Source organism: Sitophilus oryzae, unplaced genomic scaffold (genome assembly GCF_002938485.1).
Source record: "Sitophilus oryzae breed Bouriz unplaced genomic scaffold, Soryzae_2.0 scaffold_172_pilon_pilon, whole genome shotgun sequence".
Classification (NCBI taxonomy): Eukaryota; Metazoa; Arthropoda; class Insecta; order Coleoptera; family Curculionidae; genus Sitophilus; species Sitophilus oryzae.
In genome coordinates this window covers 2,031,736-2,058,892 of record NW_022146424.1, presented here as the reverse complement: position 1 = coordinate 2,058,892, position 27,157 = coordinate 2,031,736, and the positions used below count along the sequence as shown (strand labels likewise).

The window sequence follows — 27,157 nt, the reverse complement described above, 5'->3', positions numbered from 1 at the left end:
TTAGCTTTAAACCGTATATTTTTCTTGATTTTAGCCAGTAGCCTATGACAGTCTATTATCGATCATTTCCAAGTTAACTTTGTGCTATTTTTTTTTCGATCGTACGGTATATTATTAAAATATCAACTATTAGATATCACTAAAGAAGAAAATACGAGATATATTTATATAAATAAACTTTTTAAACTTTTAAACAGCAGTAGTTATTAGTAGTTATAATATAGGAAATTCAAATAATTAATTTTCTGACAGATGGAAATAAATTGTTTGACTGTTTGACACTTAATGTCAAAGGAAGCTAGACAAAATCAAGAAAAATATACGTTTTCAAATTAAATCTTAAATAACTTAAAAACGAGTTATTTTAGGTATAGGAGTATGTTATGTCTAGTTAAAACGTAACGAATTGGAAAACCTTTTCACTAGTGAAATAAAAAAAGTGGGTTTCCATTTGAAAAAAAATATTTATGATAATTTTTTAATCGCTCAATTCCATGACAGCTACCGCCATTATTATATGATATTTGAACAATTTAATTTTTGAAATAGATAGCCATATGTCTTTCCTTTATGTCACAGGGGCTGTGATATCACTAAATTTGACTTTTAGGCTGTACAAATTTTTTTGACAGGTAGTTTTTTTCGTCTAAAAATTTTAAATTATGTTTTTCTTAAAATGCTTCCAGGGAAATACCGCGACAAAATATCGGGATTTTGTAAGTCCTCCAAGATCCGAGGGGCCCCTTCGCTGTCTCAGGTTCGTCGCCCCCGTTATACTAAAGACTTCACTACTTCACTGCTCATCATCAGTAATGAAGCTAGAATACAAGTTATGCTGTGCATTGGTTGTAATTTAAAATGTTTATTCAGTAAAAATAAATAATGAAACCATTGAAAAATAACTTATAAGCTAAAATAAATAAATCCAGTCCCAAAATATATAAAAAATAATAATTATTCGATATTTTAAACAAAGAAACTTACCCCTTGATTTAATTTCCTAAATAGAAAATGCCATTGACAATTACTGGGGCCTGATAATTGATAATAAAGTAAGTATCCGCTTCCATTTATACTGTTTATAGTTGGAGTATACGAATGGTTTGCATACTCCACCTACAAACTGCTTTATAACTACTACTGAACACATATTAGCCTTGTTTGCCAGTTGAATAAAAAATTACTTATTAAGATTCGGAGGCCCCCTAAAAGACGGGGCCCGGGGCGGACCGCCCCTTCCGCCCCCCCCCTTTGTCCGCCACTGCTTATTATTCTCCTCAAATTTCCCAAAATATTGTTTCTGTCGAAGAGCATCCGAGGTAATCACAAAAAAAAATATGTTTAACACAACGTAGTCTCCTTTCTTTCATTTAAATTGTTTGTTATACAGTTGGCCAAAATATTACCTCTTTAACTTTGTTGACGAACTTGGGTTGTTACACTAAAAAATTTTAACTGACTATTTCAAATAAAACGAAATTCTAGGCGAAAGTACAACTTTAACGCTTCTTTAAAAAAGTCTAATACAATTTTTGCATAAAATTATCTGGGGAGATAATATATGACATTTTCAAAATTTACATGGGATTCCCTATGCACTATATGGTATATGAAATTTGCTTAAAATAATAAAAAAGAAAATAAGCATCGAAAATCTTCACTGCCTCCTGTACTAGACGAATTTCGAGCGGTTTTGCCGAATATTCCTGCCCTTCCTCGTAGATAAATACCGGCTCAGTTTGAATATGAAGTGACGGCCGCGGCAGGACGAAATAGACGAAACTACGTGCGAGCAATTTATCATCATCAGCCGGAGAGCCGGCAAATGAATAATTGGAAATCATTTATTTTCAGCGCTCCACTTTGCCGCCGAACTAGTGTTTGCTTCTTGGTCGAAGATTTATATAAATTGCCAAGATTAATTGCTGGAAGTGGGTCCCAGAACATAGTTGTTTAAAGATATCTAAACTAGAACGGCCTGATGAGTACGGTGTGAGTAGTTTCAAGACAACTGCTTGGCTAAATAATAGAGCTAATCATATAATAATATGATGTCCCTACTGTCAACAGATAAGGAAAATCAAAGTAAAACCTCTGAAGAGGGGTAAGGGGACAAATAACTCACAATCTTTAAGATGTTTATTTAAATTTAAATGCTTCAATAAAAGCATTTAAATTTAAATAAAGAGATATATATATTGATCTGCAACTTTGAAACCTGCTATTTCTGTTGTATCGATACTCATTAATTTTGTTTTTCTTTTATTTAGTTTTAACCCATATCTCTCACTGACCACCATCACACCAGACACCACCAGAAAATACATATACACCCACATATCTATTAACTGAAGCAGCCATTGTGATGCAAAAATATTATTTGAAATTTTTCACCAAGGAATATGCTAAATAATATAGGTACGTATTTTCCACATCCATATTAATTTATATAAATACAATAAAAAGCCTCCAAACAGATCAGCTGATTCAAATTCAAATTCAAATTTCTTTATTAGACCCCATTAAGTTTTACAGAATAATATTACTATTAATAAATGTGTGTCTAAAGGGATTGCACCGCGATTAAAAAACCGATACAATGGCAAAAGTGCCAGAGTGGTGCGACCCCACTTGTAATCGTGTCTCTGGGATCAAAATATACTACCTCTAAAGATATTTAAACTTAGTTAAGATTCATCGTGTATATTCTTTTAAAGACATTTCTAAAAAATGGCAATTTTATTTTATTTCAGTACATAAATTAGTGGCCAACCTTTGGTGTTACTACATAAAATTACTTAATTTATTCACCATATTACAAAATACCATACATAACTGAATTTGGGTTATAAACATGTAATAATGAGTCGTTAAAGTGTGTAATTTTCTATTTAAACATCAAAGGTTTTACTCCAACGTTTATAGGTTATAAATTATTGTTAAAATTTTAATAAAGTGCGTGTTTCATAATACCGAAACCTATGATTGACATTTATCTATAAAATTTCTATCAAATTGAAAATTAGAAAAACTAAATTAATTCAAAAATGAAAAATAAGAAAAAGATTGGTTTAACTGTACTCTCAAGTATTGTTTGTACTTTTTAGTGCAAACCATGTACAAGCCATGTACAGATTTTTTTCAAATTAGAAGAGAATCCAATCTAATCTAATCTAAACTAGTTTTCAGTATTATTTAGAAGGCTGATTCTAATATTCTGATAATGTAAAAAATTGAGAATTTAACTGACTTAAAAATAACACCTTGTCCTTTATTTAAACTGGTAATTTTATATAGTTAAAACATATCACGTACAATTGAACTGGAGAACAAATCAGAGTAAGTAAAACTTTTAACAAGCACATGTAACAAGAATTTAAAGCTGAAAAAAGAGGTGGAATGGACGTTAAAAAGGGCTTTTACAAGACTTACCCCGTTCTGGCGAAATTGCTCCAGTAGATCATGGTAATTTCGGACAGAATTACTTCCGATTTCGTGTAGTTCCTGCCGAAATGCATGAAGCCGCCGACTAGGGGGGCGCCGAACAAATAGGGCAGCTCCTCGCCGTGGATACAGCCCTGCCTCTGCAATTAATCGAGAGAACTAATGAAGGATCTTGTCGTACAGACGAGACGAAGTAATATTAGCGTGTGGGCGGAATATAAAGTAACAGTTTCCGAGGAATTTTCATTTCATTTTCGTGTAAGCACAAGTGAATATACAGGAGTTTTTGTATTAAAAATATGGGTAAAAATAGAAAAAAAATGGAATAAATCGCGAACATTAAAAGTAGGTATATGACGTACTTAATAAAAGTTGAAGAGTTTTGTAAAATCTATCAGAAAAAAGGTTAATATACAAGGTGAGTTTTCTACGATGTTCTCTATGGGTATCTCGGAAACTACTGGAGATAGAGAGTCGTCTAAATAGGAAAATAATTGCAGTTTTATGGGGTCATAAATATGCACCTTTCAGATCTTTGAAAAAGTTCATGGCTTACTAGATATTTCGAAAAGTACAAATTTTAGTTATTTTCAAAATCGTCCCGTCTGTTTCACATTTCTGAGTGCAACGACGATAGAACTTGTTTCCATAGCCAACTAAGTAAAATTGTTTAAAAATGATGTAAACTTAGTAATTTTTCGAAAAAATATATTACCTATAGCTTATATGACTGAAAAAAGGCTTAAAATAGCGAAATTTTTATGAAGTCATGGCCAACTTTGTTTTCCGTTTAAAAAAAAACATGTTATATTTGTATTATATGTCAAAAATTACAGGCTTTAGAAAGAATCGGAGAACACAAACTCATTAGAGATGTGATTATCTACAGCTTTTATCTGAAAACTTTTTATCAAAAATAGATTATAATGGAATTAGGGACAATCTTTAAAATAGCCAAAATTTGTTTTTTTAATTATCTAGCATGCCATGAACTTTTTCAAAAATCTGAAAGACGCATATTTATGACCTCTCAAAACTGCAATTCTTTCTCTATTTAACCGACTCTCTATCTCCAGTAGTTACCGATATACCCACAGAGAACATCATTCAATTTTAAGTACCTAGTTGTAATTTAAAAATATATTTTGTAGTATCACACAATAAATATATTTTGTAGTATCAAACACCCTGTAGTATCTAACTAAAATGTCTTTATATATATCTTCTTCTTCGTCTCTATAAAACTCTCTTACCAAGTTTTAGTAGTCCAACTTCAGAAACAATGGCTGATCATGAGACAATGGCAATCACTGAGAATTTTTTACCACACCGAAATATAACAAAGTTTAAACAAATTGAAATATTACAAAAACTATTAATTTTAGGTATATATATAACATTATGTTTATATAACAGGATCTAAAAAGAAAATAAAAAGTAATGTGTTGCATTTAAAAAAACATATGTTATGTCCGCCACACTTTTTTGAAGCATCTTGTAAACTTTATAATAATTTTAAAATATGTATTTTAACCTTCTCTATACTTTTGTATTTTTATTTGTAAACCTCGAAACAAATGAGATAATAGACTTTACTCTGTCGTTGATTCACCCTGTACAGGGTGTTCCATTTACGTCGAAATCATACGGTATTTCCGTTATTAGTAAAGATGGGAGGATGCGATTTGTACAAACCTGCTCCACTTTTTTGTCAAACGGAAGACGCTGTAAACAAAATTTTCATAGCCCTCTTCGTTTCCGAGCTACATGGTTTTTCGAAAATTTTGCTATTTGGGCCAGCCCCCCGAGATAAAATAAGTATTGTAATACAAACAAACCTGTATGAAGTTTCAAATTTAAATATTATTTCCATATCTTACTGGAGTTCAGTTTCAGTGGAATAATTGATTTGGTTTGGTAATCTGTAATAAAATAATTAACTGCTAAAACTCTTCGAGAGACATTCTCTATAAGATTTTCAATAATGTCTTTGTCGATACCCTCATTAACTTGCAGGGAAACCTCGAAGGTACATAATATCGTACAGAATTTGAATTTCGTTAGCGACTGAATAGACTATAAAATATGTCCACCTCACCCCCTGTAACTAATTAGCGAGAACTAATTATGAAACTAGTATCTGGGTAACGTCTTACGCTGCACCGCATAAGACTGACGAACAAGTCTACTTACAAACGAGATTACTTGTCATTTCGTAGCGAAATTATTAATTAATTGTGACGGTGGTGGTATGGGGATGACTTCACGCTGACGGGAAGCCAGAAAAAACAAGTAGGGGTGGATTGATGAGGGAAAACATTGATAAATTATTTGACTATTATGATTAATTTCAGTTTTACATTATTTTTGTTTAATTTTGTACAAAAAATACTATTACATCCACCATTGTTTTCAAGTACAAGAGTAAAAATGTAGTGTTACTATATTTAAATAAATTTAAGACAATTTAAATTCAAACGATGGATATATGAATATCATCACCATCATCATCATTTTCACCTTATTCAACCATTTCCAATTATGATGTAGCCTCTCTCACTTATTTAGATATTTTTTTGTAGTTGGGCCCATTGTTGGTCTATTGTTGGCCAACTAACTTCATAATCATTATTAATTTTATAGTCCCATGTCAGGTTTTTTATTCTGCTAGGTCTCTAATTCCTCGTGGGTACCATACTGTAATTTTTGTGATCCATCTGTTGTCCGTGCTTCTTGCCAGGTGTCCTGCCTACTGTGGATAACATCTATTATCGAGTTTTTTTTGTATCCAGTGTATTCTTTTACGGTCTTTCTTGATTATTCCCAGCGTATTTCGTTCCATTGAGCATTATGTGATCTACAGTTTCCTTATAATGTCCGTTATAAGTGTCCAGGTTTCGCATTCATATGTCATGACTGGTAGGACATATTGGTTGAATGATTTCTTCTTTAGATAAAGTTGCATTTCAGATTTAAATGTCATTTAGTTTCTACCATAAATAGTCCATTCTAACTTAATTCTTCTGTTGATTTCTGGTAGTAAAAATCCCAATATATGAATCATCATCATTATCATTTAGCTTATTCCGTCCACTGCTGAACAAAAGCCTCTCCCAACTCTAGCCATTTCTTTTTGTGAGACTTGCATCCAGTTTCCAGCTACTCTCTTAATATATCTGTCCAGCGACTAGGAGGTTGTCCTCTGCTTCTATAGACCTCGTGCCTTGGTCTCCATTCCATAAGTTTCTTTGTCCACCGTCCATCTGTTATTCTAGCCACATGTCCTGCCCAATTCCATTTAAGATATAAGACAGATATCATAAATATATTTTTAATTATATATTCATATAAGAATATATGATTCAATATATGATAATAAATAGTTAAAATGTGCACTACATTTGTACCTGATTTAGATTATTAAACATTTCATAATACTGAAATTTATGATAACCATTTCTTCATAAATTTTCTATTTATAAAAATTCTTGATTTTCATTATCAGAAAGATTCTTAGTTTGATTCTTGGTTATTGAAAATACAGAGTGGTCCGAATTGTATTCCGGACACTTCGGCAGCATATTCTGCAGACTAAAATAAGTAAAAAAGTTCGTAAAAATGTATGTCCTAAAATGCTTAGTTTCGGAGATACAGGATGTAGAAATTTCATTTTTATTTCGATTTTTTCCAAATAATTTAAGAAGTAACGTCAATATTTGGATGAAAATTGGTGTCTGGCAGTTTTTGGACAGGAGAAATTTGATTTTCATGTCAATATGACTCCTACTTGTAGAGGGCGCCACCTACATATGCTTTAACTGGTTTGAAGAGTAATAACTTTTCATCCATACCTGTATAAAACTACTGAGTAAAAAAATATATATATACAACTTTAATGTTAATAATTAATATACATTTACAACTTTTTTTACATAAAAAAGGTCTCTTGGTAAAAATCGCTACGAGTAATGGTTCTCGAGATATTTGAAATTGAAATTATCAATACTTGTCATCATTGACAAATTAAACATGTTGACCAAATTAAATAGTTATTAGACTGAACTCTTAAATTTGAAATCTTTTTGTGCTAAAAGTTCAACAGAAACTGTTTAATCATCATTTTTTCGCAGAAAAATTTATGATTAATTTAAAAAAATAAACATTTACTATTTCAGTCAAATAATTTTATTCAACGTGTGCTTATTTTTTGTCAATAATGACATGTATTGACTATTTCCATTTTAAATATCTTGAAAACGGTTGCTCGTAGCGATTTATTACCAAGAGACATTTTTTTACATAAAAAGCCATGGAAATGTATATTTTTTTTTATTCAGTAGTTTTATACAGGTACCATCGAAAAGTTATAACTCTTCAAAACAGTCAAAACGCATGTAGGTGGCGCCCTCTACAAATAGGTATCATTTTGACATCAAAATCAAATTTGTCGTATCACAAAACTCCCAGACACCAATTTTCATCCAGATATTGACGTTACTTCAGAAATTATTTAGAAAAAATCGAATTAAAAATGAAACTTCTACACCCTGTATCTCCGAAACTAAGCAATTTAAGACATTTATACTTATAATACATTTATACAAACTTTTTTATCTGCAGAATATGCTGCCGAAGTTTCCGGAATACAGTTCGGACCATCCTGTATATTAGAAGAGCCAGGGTAACCAGGGAAACAGGGTTTCAAAAAACATGTGCCATCTTTCGTGGGGAGATTCCTCATGTAAAAATAAGATTTATTTTTCATATCAACATAGGTCTGATTCTGCTTTGTTTCGTAGCTACAGGGTGTTAAAATCTTAATATTTTTTCGATTTATTATAATTTTCTTCCAAGTACTTTTAGCGTTCCAAATGAAATTTTGATGTTAAAAGTTACTATAATGCGACATATTTTAAAGCTAAAAAAGTGTCGACATATTCACCAGGGACTTGCATATTGGTTTTCACTGGAATATTTTTCTAAAAAAAACATGTACGCCACTGACTTTTTTCTCTTGTTAGCGCAATAGTGTAAGCAGTTTATGCCGATTTAAAGTTGTCTCTTGATATTTTGTCGATATCGGTCTCCTTGATGAGATAACCACAATTTTATTAATCACAATTAATAAAATTAATATAAAAATAAAATCAATTAAATTTTTAGCTAGTTTATTATTAAATGTTATTACAATTAGTTATTAAAACTATAACACCCTGTAGCTACGAAACAAAATGAAAAACATGAAAAATAACTCTTATTTTTACATGAGGAATTCCCCAGGAGAGATGGCACATGTTTTTTGAAACACCCTGTAGAATACGGATTTGGCTACATATTACATTAAATTTTATAATTCAGTATTGCTTTTACTTGACTAGATTAAACACGCAGTAGTGTCATAAAATAATATTTGCTTGCAATTATAAAGACAAAATTTTAAATTAATAAAGAAATGCATATTTATTATTTTATGTTTTAATACAAATCATCAAACAAGTCTCGTCTATAAACTCAAAAATATACCACAATAATTAATTCAAACTCAATTTTCGTTATTAGTATGAAACTAATTAGGCGAACGAGACGGGATTGCGGGTATAATATCCCGAGGAAAGCCGATGTAACCCGAAGCGAAGGAAGGGTGCAAATTTAATACGACGCGAGGTGCGAATACATATAAAATGTAACAGACCTTAATTACTGATGCTGTCTAAGATTTACCCCCAAGAGCCCAGAGGGGGTTATCGATTTATTAGTGTATCGTAAGATACGGGATATGCTACGTGGCTAATTATCATTAAAATTACAAAGAAGAAAGCTATAGAGCAAAATACACAAGAATAAATTTATACACCCTCTGTATATCCTTTAAAAGCCTTATTTTTTGAAATTTTAGAAATCAACTACACTCAGGGGTAAAAAAACGAAACTTATACTGGGTGAGTTTTCTACGATGTTCTCTATGGGTATCTTGGAAGCTACTGGAGATAGAGAGCCGGTTAAATGGGAAAAGAATTGCAGTTTTGTGGGGTCATAAATATGCGCCTTTCAGATTTATGAAAAAGTTCATGGCTTACTAGATATTTTGAAAAAAACAAATTTCGGCTATTTTAAAAATTGTCCCTAATTCTATTATAAGCTATTTTAGACAAAAAGTTTTCAGATAAAAGTTGTAGATAATCACATCCTTAATGAGATCGTGCCCTCTGTTTTTTCTAAAGCCTGTCATTTTTGACATATCACACAAACATATGTTTTTTTAAATGGAAACCATAGTTGGCCATGACTTCATAAAAAGCGGCATTTTTTAAGCTTTTTAGCGATATAAGCTATAATATGTTTTCTTCGAAAAATTATTGAGTTATAGCCAATTCTTATCATTTTTAAACAATTTCACTTACTTAGCCATGGAAACAAGTTCAATCGCCGTTACTCTCAGAAATGTGAAGCTGTCACATTCAAATTTTGTAAATTAAAATAAACAAAAATTGTAAATATGAATTTGTCAAATGAAGAAAAGCGTGTAGATACTCGCGCATCAATAGAGTGTTTCCGAAATGACTTTCATTATGCCCCCCCCCCACCGCATAATGAAAGAAATGTTAAAATTATTGATATCATAATAATAGTAATAATATAAACTCAGGGATAGGAAGAGGTGGACTAATTGCATGGGCCTCCTCGATCACCTGACCTATACATTTTAGATTTTTTTATGCGGTATGGTTAAAAATAAGGTTTACAAAAGAGTTTATGAATTAAGAGAGGCACTCGAAGTGGCGGTACGAGAGTAGTTTAATTAAGTCAACCGGTCCTTTTGTGAGAATAGGTAATAATTCAGTTTTAAAAAGATGTTCACACTCTCAAAACAATGGCGGATTTTTTGAACATTTTCTAAAATAACTTAAAGTGTATGCAGTGACTGCAGCGATATTATTTTTTTAAGTTTTAGTTTGTGTAATGTAAATTCTAAAGAACCGTTTAGTAATATATTCTGACTTTTTATCAGTTATAAATCACAAAAGAATAAGAATGCCATGCAATCTAAGCGAAATTAGTCAAGGAAGATAAGAATGGGCTATAACTAAATTTAACTTTTCTAACAAGTCTTGAAAATCGTTCTCTAAAAAACATAACATTCACCGGTCAACGTATCCTCGAAAATGTATGGTCAAGAAAAGTTGAATCAATAATCTTACATGCTTTTCTTCATTTGAAAAATTCATATTTACAATTTTTGTTTACTTTAATTTACAAAGTTTGGATGTGGCAGCTTCACATTTATAAGAGCAAAGACTATTGTTTCCATGGCTAACTAAGTGAAATTATTTAAAAATGATAAGAATTGGCTATAACTCGATAATTTTTCGAAGAAAACATATTATAACTTATATCGCTGAAAAGCTTAAAAAATGGCACTTTTTATAAAGCCATGGCCAACTATGGTTTCCATTTAAAAAGACACATGTTTGTGTCAAATGTCAAAAATGACAGGCTTTAGAAAAAAACGGAGGACACAATCTCATTAAGGATGTGATTATCTACAACTTTTATCTGAAAACTTTTTGTCTAAAATAGCTTATAATGGAATTAGGGATAATTTTTAAAATAGCCGAAATTTGTTTTTTTCTAAATATCTAGTAAGCCATGAACTTTTTCAAAAATCTGAAAGGCGCATATTTATGACCCTACTATTTCTATCTGCAGTAGTTTCCGAGATACCCATAGAGAACATCGTAGGAAACTCACCCTGTATACATCTTCACCAGGGACTTGCGGTGAAATTTTAAGTTAGGAAAGCAATTTTTAGAAACTTACCTATTTGTAATGTAATTCGATTCTTCGATCACTTTTTGCAAATTCGTCAGTTACGTCATCATAAATACGCGGATGCTTCGACATGTTTTGGGGAAGTTTATTTTAGGTGGACAACAGCGATACTTGCAAAAGTTTTTCCTGATCCATTCAATTTGTCACCAAATATTTTATACGTTTTTTTTAAGTGTTGAAAAATTGCGTTCTACTGATGAACTTGAGACAAGTATTATCAATACTTATTTACACAATTTTGGCACTTCGGTGTAGGTGTCTTTTAAAAAATGCATTAGTTCTCTAGCGCTATTTTTTCACTAATGTCATCAGTTTCGTAAAACACTTTTTTTTGGAAAGTTTTTCCTTTATATGCATCAGAATTGCAGAGCTCGAGGCATTTTAAAATCATTTAAACCGTTAAATCTACAGTTTATTAGTTGCTGAATATCTGTCCGAGAAAACAAACGACATCGATAAGTCTTTTTAATATTTGCCTATTTTTGTCGACTAGTTCATTGTGTTGGCGGTGACTAATTTCTAACCGCTTATTAAGGGCGTGTTCAATACTGGTTTTGTCATGGACTTGTTCTTTTATGACGGCCTGCAAATGTGCTTTGGATATAATGTGTCTGCTTACAGTTTTATGGAAATTGTTTAAATCGGATAAACCAGTTTTATTCTACAGGGTTGTTCACCACATACGACACGGAGTATTGTGGCTAAACGATGATATTTTTACAAATTGTAAGTTTGGGGTTCGTTGAAGGACTATTAGAGCTACCATTTAAAAATATTTTTACAAGATACAGAGTGTCCCAAATAAATAAAAAATATCAAAGTTGTATTTTTTTAAATGGAACACCCTGTATAGTATTACATTTTTAGTTTCTACGATTAAAATAAAGGTAAATTTGATTAAGGTTTATTATACTTAAAGCTTACCGTTTTTGAAATATTTTCAATTTTGTGAAATTGCATTAAAAATTTTAAAGCTTCATTTCTCCAAGGGTATCAATGTTTTTAATACTAAATATTTAATGAAGTTTATTTATTGATCAGTTATTGTGTTGCAATAATAAAAATAATACTATCTTATACAGAGTGTCTAAAAATTTATTTTAAATAATTATTAGCTTCAAACGGCAATAACTTCTTTAATTTAAATGGAATGCCCTGTATATTTTAGGAGAATCAGATGCACAATTAAATTGTCTATCAAATTGTATTATACCATTTTTTACCTATCCCTTCAAGTTTTCGTAGAAAATGCATTTTCTTATAATTTAGACCTCATTTATCAATATATCAATGGAATATTGACATTTTAGATTGTTTTTAAAGCAACAAATGTACAAAATGTACAGACTAGTAATATTATCGTTTTTAGCAAAACGATAATATTACTAGCCCATTTGTATGCAAAAAGAAAACTATTTAAATCTTTATAAAAGAGTATACCATTAATTAAATATAACACCATTATTTGCGCCCATATACTAATTAATTACATACTTAATTGTGTTCGTTATTAAATTATTATAAATAAATGTGGATTTGAGTCAGAAATCAATATAATAATAAGTTATCAAATTAAAGTCTCTGTAGTTATAAATAAGCATTTATTAAAAAATGAAATATCATTTTTAAGGTGTTACTTTTTATCACACTGTCTAATGCCCATACAAAATTCAGTTTTTTAGTATTTGGAGCAATTATTATTAATCAAAGCAAACAGTCAGTTAATGTTGTTTGAATACTGGAATCATATTAACTGATCCTCTTTAACAAATATTTAAACAGTTTTTTTTTATTTTTTAATGAAATAAACGAATTATATCGACAATATTAATATTTGTACTCTTTAAAAATTTGTACATCTTTAAAAATAATCTAAAATGTCAATAGTCCATGGGTATATTGATAAATAAGTTCTAAATTACAAGAAAATGCATTTTCTACGGAAACTTAAAGAGATAGGTAAAAAATGGTATAATATAATTTGATAGACAATTAAATTGTGCATCTGATTCTCGTAAAATATAGAGGGTGTTCCATTTAAATTAAACAAGTTATTGCCGTTTGAAGCTAATAATTATTTAAAATAAATTTTTAGACACCCTGCATAAGGTAGTATTATTTTTATTATTGCAACACAATAACCGATCAGTAAATAAACTTCAGTAAATATTTAGTATTAAAAACTTTGATACCCTTGGAGAAATGAAGCCTTAAAATTTTTACTGCAATTTCACAAAATTGAAAATATTTCAAAAACGGTAAGGTTTAAGTATAATAAACCTTAATCAAATTTACCTTTATTTTAATCGTAGAAACTAAAATGTAATAATATACAGGGTGTTCCATTTAAAAAAATACAACTTTGATATTTTTTACTTATTTGGGACACTCTGTATCTTGTAAAATTATTTTTAAATTGTACCTCTAATAGTCCTTCATCGAACCCAAAACTTACAATTTGTAAAAATCTCATCGTTTAGCTACAATACTCCGTGTCGTATGTGGTGAACAACCCTGTAGAGACCGTTTTCATTTCCAATTAATAAACATGGCCAACCAAATAACTTATTTATATTTTCACACCCTGTTAACCATTTAAATTGTTCGTATTGTTTTTCGGGATAAAAAATTCTAATACAATTTTTCCTATTTTAAAAATTACATTTTATAAGATAATGGTTTGTAATTTGTTTAGGGGAAGCACTGCTTCCCTTGCTTCCATGGGCTGCACGCTTCTGACCTACAGCAACTCCACATAACATTTTTACCCTTTTACATATTTATTTGTTTCGTATTTTTATTCATCCATAGATAAAATAAAAAAAAAACATTTTCAAAAATAAATCTATCACAAACAAAAACAGCGTATTTAATGCATCTACCCAGCAATATATTGAAAACATTCGGAAGTATTTGTTTGTGTTTTATTAGAGATATTTTATATGGAAATGTAAAATAACATCAATATCTATTTTAGCTCTCGGGTCTTTATATATATTTTTTTAAACAAATACAGATATATAACAGTATACCGAGTGTTCTTCAAAAGTGGCCCACCTCTATAACTTTTCATTTTTTCCAAACCAGATTTGGTGTATTAGTATATGACATAACTCACTTGTTTGGTCACTTTTTGTTTTACTGGACCATATTTTTTAGAATATAATATGAATCTTTAGAACTAAGGCAATTGGTTAAATTTTCAAACTCAGAAGCAAAAACGAAATGTGTTATATTTTTTAATTTCTAGCCCGATTTTTATGATTTTTTTAGAAAACTCTATACAGAGAAGACCAGGATACTAGTAACATAGCAAGTTTCCGGACGAATTTACGTTTACCCGTTTTACGTTCGTACTCGAGAGTCACTGCCGGCTAGTTGGCTGGTCAAGCAGTACGCAGTTGTAGTTGTGCTTGGACGGGTCGGTCGTGACAGATTAGGAATATGACGCGAGGAGTGCCGTGTATTTATTATTTTCATTTTAAGTGTTTACCTTCACTTCAGGTAATATTTAAAATAAAAATACTTAAATATTTATTATTCGAGTGTGTTTACAAGCCAAAACTAAAAATAAATAAATTCTCCAAACCCCAAAAAAAAACTATAATATTACTCTAAATAAAAAAAGGTTATAACAAGTGTTCAAAAAGACTCGTGCTAGACAGAAGCCTAGGTGGTCGTAAAATTCCAGTCTGACATTGGCTAACATATTAGGGCTAATAGTTTGGAAAGCCTCTCGTATTGTTACTTGAAGCTCAAAAAGAAATCATTGGGAGAAAGATCTGGCGATCTAGCGGGCCACAAAATAGTTCCATATCCACTAATTAAACGGTTGGGAAAAGTATTGTTCAAATATCCTTGAACAATACGGGACACGCACCAATGTGTTTCAAAATTATTAATTTTAAATTATTATTATTAATTATTACTCTTGATATAGTAGATAAAGATGGAATTGGCCTGTTTACAAAAGTTTGTGGAAAAATTGTTTGTATATATCCCGATAAGACCTATTTTGGAAATACCATTTTACAATTTGAATTTTCTCACGAACTTCATAAACATCCATTACTTTACTTTTTTATAAACTTTAGCATTTGGCTTATTAAACAGGGTTAATTGAAGGGTTGTTTTTATCCTAAATTTTACACGAGAACTGTCGCGAGAATCTACGTATTCGTTTTGGCTATTAAAACACGAATAAATACAAATTCTGAAACATTCTTATCACATATCGACCTATTTTTATTTTATCGCATTTTTTCGCCTGCTTTTTATCCGGCGGACGGGTATACGCTAATTCGTCCGGTTCTGCCTATGCTACTACTACGGTGTTCCGGTCTGTATAAATCTATCAACTTTAATTCATAAACACAGTTTTTTATAAACTTTAGTATTTGGCTTATTAAACAGGGTTAATTGAAGGGTTGTTTTTTATCCTAATTTTAAAACACCCTGTGCAATAATTTCGGAAGTAACTTTTTTCCTAAAATATTATTTTTCGATCGAAACCATGTCTCCTGAGCATCTTGTTTTTTTGACTCATGTCAACACATGCCTTGGTTAATTTTCAAGAGCGAAATGAACTTGCCACCAACAATTTGCAATTTTTTCAACTATCATTACTTTATGATGTTATTTTCTAATATCACGAGGTGGCTTTGGCGAGTATCGTCATAATGTCATATCGATCCTGATTAGAACTTTAAAAGAGGATGAATTAAAATGTAAAAATACAGGCTTGGTTTTAATAAATATTAGTAACACTAACAGAACTAAAAGGATATTAAAAAAAACTGTAATAACCAAGTGTACAAACAAACAAAAAACTTGTAAAAAATACTCTAATATTACAGGTTTATTTATTGTGTAAGTTGATATATTTATATACAGTTTGCTAAAATATTTAAGAAAATAGGACCAAAATTAAAAAAAAAAATAAATTTGACTAAAAATTTTTCCGTTGCGTTTTTTTTGCATCTGAGTGTAAAGCTTCATTCAGAACCTCTTAATTAGTGGAATAAATTAGTGGTTTCAATTAGCGTAAAAGTTTGTTCCTTTAATTTCAATGTAAGCATTCAGAACGTCAAAATTAATGGTAGACATTTTCAATTAGTGGAAAAAGTTATCAAACTTCTAAATTTTCCACTAATTGTACTTAAAGATTTGCGAGAAATGTCATTTTGGCCTTTGATTATCTTCCGTCAAGATAAATTGTGGTTAGAAATCAAAAGTTGATTGTTGTATAAGCTAAATATTAGGCTTTCTCTATGGATACAACTGAGTAACGCAAGCTGTTGCTAGGATATTCTAATAGTTTTAATTGCGTTTTTAAAACATTGTGAATGATCGTAAACTAAAAAGTATGAAGTATAATTAAAACCACTAATTTATTTCACTAACTGTAATGTAAGTAACTACCAATGTAAGCATACCAATGTTTAATTTGGCTTTCATTTCTCTTCTGTTACTAACTTGATATATCAGAAACGATAAGCTTATTGTGTGGTATTTACAATGGAGAAAGTCAGAATACTAAACAGACTTTATCTACACCTTACCAGGCTTTCTCCATAGCGTGATCCTTAATTTCAAAGCTCGAAATTGCCTTTCACCAAAAACCGGGGGTAAAAAAAGATCCTTATTTCAGGCCCTTCACGCTCAAAGAAGAATATAAATGAATATCTTGTGTTTTCATCTGAGATATACCTGTTCCTATATAAATCACTTTCCTTTCAGAGTTAGATTGCATTACATATTCCAAAGGAAAAAAACAATAATTTAAAACGTGTCTAACAGTAAATTAGGTTTCTTTTTTAGAAAACTATTGGAATAAAACAATTTAGATTTTTTTGTTTCAAAATACGCGATCAAAAATAATTGAAATAATTGGCGATAACTTGTTAGATGATTTTAAGATTAGTGATTGGTCGTCGTAAATGACTGCCTTTGTTGTCAAAAATTTTTTACATTTGTAGACAAAGATAAAGTAAACAAACAAAGTAAACAAAGTACACAAACAAACAAAATAAACAAACAAAGAAACAAAAGAGAATACAAAACATTATACAAATAACATTGTCAGTATTATTGTTTAAAATAAACATTTATAAATGTTTACAATGTCAAAAAACAAAAAATAAAAATAAAATTCAAAAATATTTAGTAAGTTTATACTAAATATCAATGACCTCTAAATAAATTTACCTCGATGTCATTGGTAAATATAGTAATAGCAAACATTAGACCAGTGTTTACAAGATCAAATTCGATTATCAAAATATAAGTCATTTACGGCGTAGAAAGCTTTGTCTAGTAAATAAGATTTTAATGCTTTGAGAAATGAAGAAAATGATGTTGTGTATTTGATTTCAAATGGCAGGTGATTGTGCATTTTTTTCGTGTTAAGTAAGTATAATATTGAACTTTTAACTAACTCTGAGCGTGGGGTAGGTAGATAAAGATCTTGCTCCGCGTTCCTGAGTGGATAAGTGTGAGATGGTCTTTCTTGAGAAGCTGATACATGCTTACGTATTAGGCAAACGGATTCAAATATAAATCAGGAAGGAAGAGTTAATATTTTTAATTTTTTAAAAAAGTCCTGGCAATGAGTTCTGCTGTTTAGTACCAGTGAATATCGAACAGCTCTCTTCTAGAGCTTGAAATGCGGTCAAATTGAGTCGCACAACACGTATCCTAGAAGGAAGGGCATATCTGAGGTGCGACTCAAAAAGTGCATAATAAACAGTTCTAGCCACTAACAAGTGAAGCTCCTTAGAAACAGATCTTAATGCAAAACAGGCAGAGCTTAATTTTTTCGACAAAGCGTCGATATGCATGTCCCATTTCAGAGAATTGTCTACAACAAGCCCTAAGAATTTTACAGATTTTACGACGTCAATGGTGGTGTTATTAAGTACAAATAGCTGCAGCGAGTTTTTCTACGACAAAGCTTTAGTTTTAGAAATGTTGAGACTCAGGAGGTTCGAATCGCACCAAGATATAATGGTGATTAAGTCATTTGATATAATCCTATGAAGTGCCATGACGTCCTTATTACTCCAAGTGAAGCTAGTGTCGTTCGCAAAAAGACATATTTTACCACAGATGTTTATGTTAGCAATGTCGTTAATAAAAAGAAGAAACAAAATAGGGCCTAGTACTGAGCCTTGTGCTACTCCAGATTCTATTGGCTTGCTAGAAGACAACGTGCTATCCACCCTCACAAGTTGACTTCTGTTGCTCAGATACGACTTAAACCATTCGGGAGATGTTCCCCTAAACCCATAGTGCTGCAGTTTATTAATTAGGATCTTATGATTTACACAGTCGAACGCCTTAGAAAAATCACAGAAAATTGTTGCTGTAGAATGATGGTTGTTTAGGCTGGAGTAAACTTTATTAAGGAGGGAAAACATAGCATCATTTGTGCACTTGTTGCTTTAGAAATTCAATGTGATGTTCAGTAAGTATATGGTACTTAAACAGAAAAGATACCAGCCTTCTTTTAACCAACCTTTCTATGATCTGAGATAGCGTTGGAAGGAGTGCAATTGGGTGATAGTTAGAAGCTTGATCTTTGTCTCCTCCTTTATGCAAAGGAATGATTATTGCCGTCTTAAGACATTTTGGAAAAATACCATTTTGGAATGACATGTTTATTAAAGTAGTTAGGTGATTCAGAGTGCTGTCTGGCAGATTCAAAAACATTTTTTAAAGTTAGCCCGTCGGTCTCAGATGAGGATTTATTTTTGATAGTATTAATTGTACTGCGAAGTTCTTCTAAAACTACGGGCGAAAAAAGAAACTGTGTAAGTTTACATTATCATTAGAGAGATATGAAAGTGGATCATGAGAAGGACAGATGGTATTAGTTAAAATTTTCGCTACATTTACAAAGGAATCGTCGTCTAAGTCCGTACGTGGCGTACGACGTGTAGTGGCTCTGGTCTCTAAAAGCCTGACGGCAGCACGCACCGCCCGTCTCCAATTTTCCCTGTTTTCTGTCCTTTGAACGGCTCCCTCCAGGTTGGTATTCATAAGTTTTTCAGCCATGTCCACCAACCTGGTTAGTGATCTGCCTCGGCGACGGGATCGTGCAGACCTTCCTTGTACTACCAGTCTCTCCATATGCACGCTCCTTAACACGGCGGAAGAAGGAAAGTATACGTTTATCGATAGTGCAGGAAAGTCTTTGTGATAATTGAATTTCGTTAAGGACCGACACATTGGTGCGATGTTATGTCCATAGTATTCGCAACATCCTCCTCCAGCACCACATTTTGAAGCGTAAATGTCTGTCGGCTGTCCCGTAAGCGTCTGTCGGCTTCATAACCGGAAAGACAAGACTATTTACCAGTTTATTTTTGTCGATTTTGTTATATGATTGTTAGACCAAATTTTGGTGAGCTGCGTTATAGCGATTGGTACTAAAGCTAACATAAGTTATTGAATCGGATATCTTTAATATTCAATTCAAAATGTTTCAAATTTTTTTCTCTATTTTTACCTCTCTTTCTCTACAACTTCTATAGGTCCGAATTTAGGGAGAATCATTTTTAACGCAGAAAACATTTTTAACGCATTTTTTACAGAAATCGCAAAAGGTCTGACAAAGGCCTATCAAATGCCGGTTTAGTTTCTAAAAGAAACCACTTTCGGCTAAAATTCGCCTATATTTTCGATACAATGCGGTCAAATTGGAGTGATATATTATGCGCTAGAAAGGTCCATTGTTAGTGGAAAACTGTATCAAATGGATTTTTTTACTTTGCGTGTACCTACATGGGGTAAGTTATTTATAATTGTACTATACGCAAACTTATACGAAATACATATTTTTAATATTATATAGGAACTTTATAACACTCAGTACTATTTTCAAAGCAAACAGTCACTTTAAGGCAGTTTTAACAAAAGTGATACAAAAGGTTTTGTTGAAGAAATTCTGGATAATTTTTTTATTACATCTTATATAGATGATTTACATCTAGAAATGGTAATCTGTATTAGTTATTAGAAATGCTAATAATTGCCTGGAATTTGATATCTATAGGAAAAATACGACCACACGCAGATATATTCCTAATCGCCCGTAGAATCACATCATAGTGTTGAACATAAAATGGCTAGTTTAAATTTCTTAGTTCATAGATTACTTAGTTTCCCACTTTCCAACGAAAGATATGAAATAGAAAGAGATTACATTAGGAATGTAGCTGAGTGTAATGGATATTCTCCTTCACTAGTTGATAAATTAATTAGAAAACGTAGGTATAAGTTAATGATTTCTGAAAATTCGACTTTTCAAGTGGAGAAAGATACGTCTAAATATTTTTCGATACCGTTTGATAGAGAGTTAACCCGTGGTCTAAAAGGAATTTTTAAGAATGTCAATTATAAACTTGTGTATAGTGCTAATAATAAATTACAACAATTATTAGGTAATCCAAAGGATAAAACACCTCCACTGGAAAGGTCGGGTATTTATGAAATTTCTTGTAAAGATTGTAATCAGAAATATGTTTATAAGATATGGTAGACCGGATAAATCTTGCGTTGCCGAACATATTGTTGATAAAGAAACATTGTATAGATCTTAATAATTTAAAATTAATTAAACAAGTCTCAAATTACAGGCAATTAGATGCATATGAAAGCATCAGAATTAATAAATGTAAAGATAGTATGAACAGAGACAACGGTCCAATTCCTTCAAGTTCTTTGTTCCTACTACTCTAGTAGCGGAAATCTAACTGTTACGCTCAGTTGTCTCTGACTCGGTTGGCTAGTTTTTGCCACGCCCACTCGGTGCCCACTGGGCGAGTATATAAACGCTCAACTTGTAGATTGTACTTTATTTTATAATCATCTGCTGATGATGCTCACATGGTTAGCGAAACGCGCCTCCAGTGTAAAAGTAAAAGTGTTTTGGTGTATTGTGGTGATTTAGTGTTTTTATTTTGCTGTTTAACACCAAAGGTTCCAACCCTCAACTGTAATGGTTGAATAACCTGAATATGATTATGATATATAATATAGGTAGAAGATAGTTGGTTTTGTTAAAAATTTCGGAAAATCGGGAAAGATTTAAGAATCCAGCGCGTGTATAGAAGCTCACGTGAGCGTAAATGAAATATATCGTACGAATAATTTTAAGTTTATAGCTTGGGCGTAAAATGCGAAAAAGTATCGCAGGGCGTTGGCGACGGCTTCGTGCGGCTCTCTGCTGGAAATTACCGGGATTATTCCCCGAAGTTCTTTTCAGGCTAAACCGAGCGACTTAATCGCCGTTCTGATGCGCGTCCTGCCAAATCCTCGCTCGCATTGAAACTTGGCCAGGAAATTGTCGCGTACATGTTTTTAATTTCAAACCCAGCCACAGAAAGCAGTAAAATAAATAGAAAAAGCGAAATCTCTATTTTATTCTGTTCAAAAACATATACTGGGTGCGTCTCAAAAGTCTCACCCCCCTAACTTTTTTATTTTTTTCAGATAAAAAATCGAGATATGGTATGTATACGGTCACTTCCTGGTTTCACCGGAAATAACTTCAATTTTTGATTTTTAGGGTCCGGTTAACTATCCTGACACACGATTTTTGCATTTTTCTTTTTTTTATCAAAAAGTAACCATTTTTAGTAGTAGTTTTAAATAAAAATAAGTGGAGATTATGCACAGAATTTTAAAATATTTTAATTTAATTTAGTTTTTGACTTGATATTTGACGTTATGGAGAATTTTAACACTTGATTTAACATGACAGCGACAAAAGGAAAAGCAATGTTGCCAGTTCCACTGAATTTTCTTTTTCTGTTCTTTATTTTTATTTTGAAAATATAGCCATTTTTAATAATAAAAATGCGTTGGTAATGTGTGAATGGAAAAACTAAAAAAACAATTAGAGTGAAACAAAAGCTTTTGTTTCATTCTTGTTTAAACCAAAATATCAATCAAACAGATAAAAACCAAAACAGCCAAACCCAGGCCCGTTCCTGGGGTATCTGGCGCCTACGTGCAGCATTCTTTGGTGCGCCCTTTTTATATTTAAATCAATTATATATTTTAATCTTAATCTCAAAAATTAAGCGACAAACGAGCAATATGTAATTGGAAATGTAAAAAGAACTATTCTAATTAAAGTATAAAAACATTTATTAAATAAATAAAACAAACAAAACCACAAATATTTAGTAACAAAAATAGTACCCTAAAGAAAAACTGACCCATTTTATATGAAATATATAAAAACAATAAACTAAAATTCGGAAATAATACACATGTACTGATTCCTTTCGAAAATCGACAACTATGAAACTATGATCCCTTCCCCGACACAAACAGTACATTGTGAGACAGGAAATTGTAGAGAGAAACAAGCCCTATAACATAGGATACAACATTTTAATAAACAGTGCTTTCCATAATATCAATAAAATGAAAAATATACGAATAATATACATGTACTGATTTCTTTCGAAAATCGACAATTATGAAACTATGATCCCTTCCCCGACACAAACACTATATTGTGAGACACAAAATTGTAGAGAGAAACAAGCCCTATAACATAGGATACAACATTTTAATGAACATTGCTTTCTATAAAATCAATAAAATACAAAATATACAAAATAATATACATGTACTGATTTCTTTCGAAAATCGACAACTATGAAACTATGATCCCTTCCCCGACACAAACAGTACATTGTGAGACAGAAAATTGTACAGAGAAACAAGCCCTGTAACATATGATCAACATTCTCGTGAACAGTGCTTTCCATAAAATCAATAAAATGAAAAATATACGAGATAATATACATGTACTGATTTCTTTCGGAAATCGACAACTATGAAACTATGATCCCTTCCCCGACACAAACAGCACATTGTGAAACAGGAAATTGTAGAGAGAAACAAGCCCTATAACATAGAATCAACATTTTCGTGAACAGTGCTTTCCATAAAATCAATAAAATGAAAAATATACGAAATAATATACATGTACTGATTTCTTTCGAAAATCGACAACTATGAAACTACGATCCCTTCCCGGACACAAACGGTACATTGTAGAGAGAAGCAAGCCCTATAAGATAGGATACAACATTTTAATGAATAGTGCTTTCCATAAAATGAATAAAATGAATGTGTTGCCGACAGATTGCCTTAGACTTGTTTATTCGGTGCGGCCAACGCAAAAAAGACGCTAAGCAAACTTTATTCTATGATGGTTTAAGTATTTGTTTATTGGCAAGAAAGCGTATCGGTTTTTTGTTACAAAGTACTGATTGACCCTTTGATTTTGCGTCCCCAAAATGTTGCGCCTACGTGCGTGCACGCACTGCACGCTCGCCAGGAACGGCCCTGGCCAAACCAACCCAAACCAACCCGAACAAAACTCGACTTACCTTCATTACTGTCAGCATAAACATAGAAACGGATATAAACAAGTCCGCGACTCTTTCATTATCGGTTATGGAATTTGCCCGGGAATTTGCTATAAAAATAAAATAACAACATTCTTAAGAATGTTTTTTATGTGAAACGTGTTTTTCCACATCAGAGTTTAGTCAAATAATCCAAGAAATTCATTTTAAGGTAACATAAGTTTCATTTTCTAGGAAAAATCGTGTGTCAGGATAGTTCACCGAAGCCGATTTTTAAATGGCACCCTCGGCATTTTGTTACTTTATTCAATAGAAAATAATATTCTGAATAGAATGTCATATCATATGTCAACTTTTGACATTCTTGAAAATTTCAGTCGAAAATTGCATTTTAAATTTCAATTTAGAGAGCCATGGCAATAAATGTAACGACAATTTCACTCAAAATATCAAGTGTGTGGTACCAAATTATTCTTAAAAAAATGCTTTTTCCAAGACTGCTCATGAGCCACCCTTGTTCTATTTGAAAAAATTCTGATATGATTAAAAAAAGGATTTGGGCATCTTTTAATCGTCCAGGACAAGACACGAAAAGCATTGTATAATCAAATCTATTTTTCCAAGGCTCCTTGATTAAACGTTTGTGTTTTAAATACAGCCATGGCACTCTCAAAACTCTAGATTAAAATTTAAAATATGATTTTTTTGTAAGCGAAAATGTCAAAAGTTTGCATATGATATGTCATTTTATTCAGATTGTCACTTTCTATCGAATAAAGTACAAAAGTTAAACAGGAAGTAACCTAAAATAATTGAACACGTCAATCAATCCTAATTTATGTTATATCGGGTGTGTCTCAAAAGTGTTGCTGAATCTCACCCCTATATTTTTTTTATTTTCTTTTAGTAAAAAAAATGGTATGTTAGTAAATAACATAAATTAGGATTGATTGATGTATTTCATTGTTTTCGATCACTTCCTGTTTCACAGGAAATAACTACAACTTTTGATTTTTAAATGGCACCCTCGGTATTTTTTTACTTTATTCGATAGAAAATAACACTCTGAATTGAATGACATATCATATGTCAACTTTTGACATTTTCGCATTTGGTTTATTTGAAATTATAACTTGCGGTTCGTAACGAAAATTTGACTCGAAATACCAAGTGTGTGGTATCAAATTATTCGTAAAAAATGCTTTTTCCAAATATGCTAATGAGCCACCCTCGTTACATTTGAAAAAATTGAGTTATGATTAAAAATACGATTTGAGAATTTTCTAACTAGCCAGGACAAGACACTAAAAACATTAGATGATCAAATCTATTTTTCCTTAGGCTCCTTAATGAAGAATTAGTGTTTTTAACATAGCCATGGCACTCTAGATTGAATTTTAAAATACGATTATTTATTAAGCGAGAATGTCAAAAGTTGACATATGATATGTCATTCTATTCAGAATGTCGTTTTCTATCGAATAAAGTAAAAAAATACCCAGGGTGCCATTTAAAAATCAAAAGTTATAGTCATTTCCGGTGAAATAGGAAGTGACCAAAAACAATTGAATACACCAATCCATCCTAATTTATGTCATATACTAACATACCAAATTTCGTTTTTTATCTGAAAAAATAAAAAAGTTATAGGGGGTGAGCCACTTTTGAGACGCACCCGGTATAGCAAATATCGGTTTTTTATCAGAAAAAAAAGTTACAGGAGTGAGCCACTTTTGAAATATACCCGGTATATGTGACTCTACTTAAGATAAATAATTAGCAGCCCTTTAAGTTAAAAAACGTGCAACTTTTGAGACGCACCCGGTATTACTTATCCTATATACACGCAATGTAAAAAAATCACTTAATATAGTTTTCCTTTAACAATAGACCTTTCTAGCGCATAATATATTACTCCAATCTGACCGTAAGTGTATCGAAAATATAGTCGAATTTCAGCACAAAGTGGTTTCTTTTAAAAACTAAACCGTCATTTGATAGATCCTTTTGCTATTTCTCTAGAGAGATATTTTTTCTTTTAGAAATTATTCTCTCTAAATTCAGACCTACAGAACTTGTAGAGCAAGAGAGGTGAAAATAGAAAAAAAATCGAAATTTGGAACATATTGGACACACATATGAATAATACAGACAACAAAATCGATTTAACCGACATAAAAACAAATAATTGCAATTCTGTTTCCCACAAAACCTATTTAACAAAGTCCTAAACGATCTAACTACTAATAAATTAACCTTAATTCTCTCTTTTCCCCGAGTATCAATTACAGAAAAAAAATATTTGTAATCCAACTACATCAAAAGTTTCCTGGGCAAACGAAATTTAAAATGTATTAAAACTTTCATAAAGCACCGCTTTTTAGAATATTTCAAACGAGAGAACGAATACCGGTAATCTTGTTTACCTTCAGTAAAATATCCTGGGAGATAAAAGTTTTTTTACCAAAAGTGCTTTTAAGCCAGTTGTTGAATTTAACTACTTTGTGTGAATTTTAAATGTTCTTTATAGAGTTAGAGATATGTGGAGATGTGGGCATTATCTATATCTTTGTTCACTACATTTTAGTTTAGAAAAATATGAAACCGTTTTGGGTAATATGAATATTCTTGGATTTTTAACTACTCCGATAAAATTGTTGGAAAAGTGTTTTGGATTTAGTAATTTGTATTAAACACTCATTAAAATGTATTTTGAGTAAACTTTATAGTTTATAAGTATGATAATAATCTTATCAAATAAACAGTATAAAACTAAAAATCCTACCGACTGCGCCAAAATACAAAATGTTATACAGGGTATTTCAAAAAACATGTGCCATCTCTCTTGGGGGAATTTCTCACATAAAAATAAGATTTATTTTTCATATATCGTTTCGTAGCTACAGGGTGTTAAAGTCTTAATATCTTTTCGATTTATTATAATTTTTTTCCAAGTACTTTTACTGTTTTGAATTAAAAAAGTGTCAACATATTCACCAGAGACGTGCATATGGGTTATCAATGGAATATTTTTCTAAAAAAAGCATGTACGCCACTGACTTTTTTTCTCTTGTCAGCGAAATAGTGTAAGCAGTGTAATGCGGATTAAAAGTTGTCTCTTGATATTTTGTCGATTTCGGCCTCTTTGATGAGATAAACGCAATAATTAAATTATTATTTATTAAATTGCCTTGGTCCAAGTCTAATATTGTAAACGCCACGAATGTTTGGGAGTGATTTATCGCTTGATGAAATTATAATCGACACGCGCGCTCTCATTTTTACATTAAAAACGTAAATTTTTACTGCAGACGTAGGGTTTTAAAGGCCCGGTCTAATCATCTGCCTGCGCTCCTCCTACTTATTCTAAAATGTTACCATAATTGACAAAGACGATACTATATCGCGTTTCTTTGATTGATTCGTTTTTGTGCGTCAGCCCATTGGTGTGCTTGCAGTGCGACCAATGGGGCATTCCAGTTTATATTTAT

At 31.4% G+C, this 27,157-nt stretch overlaps 1 protein-coding gene across 1 annotated transcript in view; it reads right to left on the bottom strand.

Moving 5' to 3' along the window:
- Positions 1-27,157, bottom strand: part of LOC115881551 (neuroligin-1) — a 198,924-nt gene that overhangs the window by 30,370 nt on the left and 141,397 nt on the right. The window contains exon 7 of the mRNA XM_030899090.1: positions 3,433-3,584. Within this exon, the coding sequence (XP_030754950.1) occupies positions 3,433-3,584 (152 nt within the window). The remainder of the gene's footprint in view (positions 1-3,432; positions 3,585-27,157) is intronic.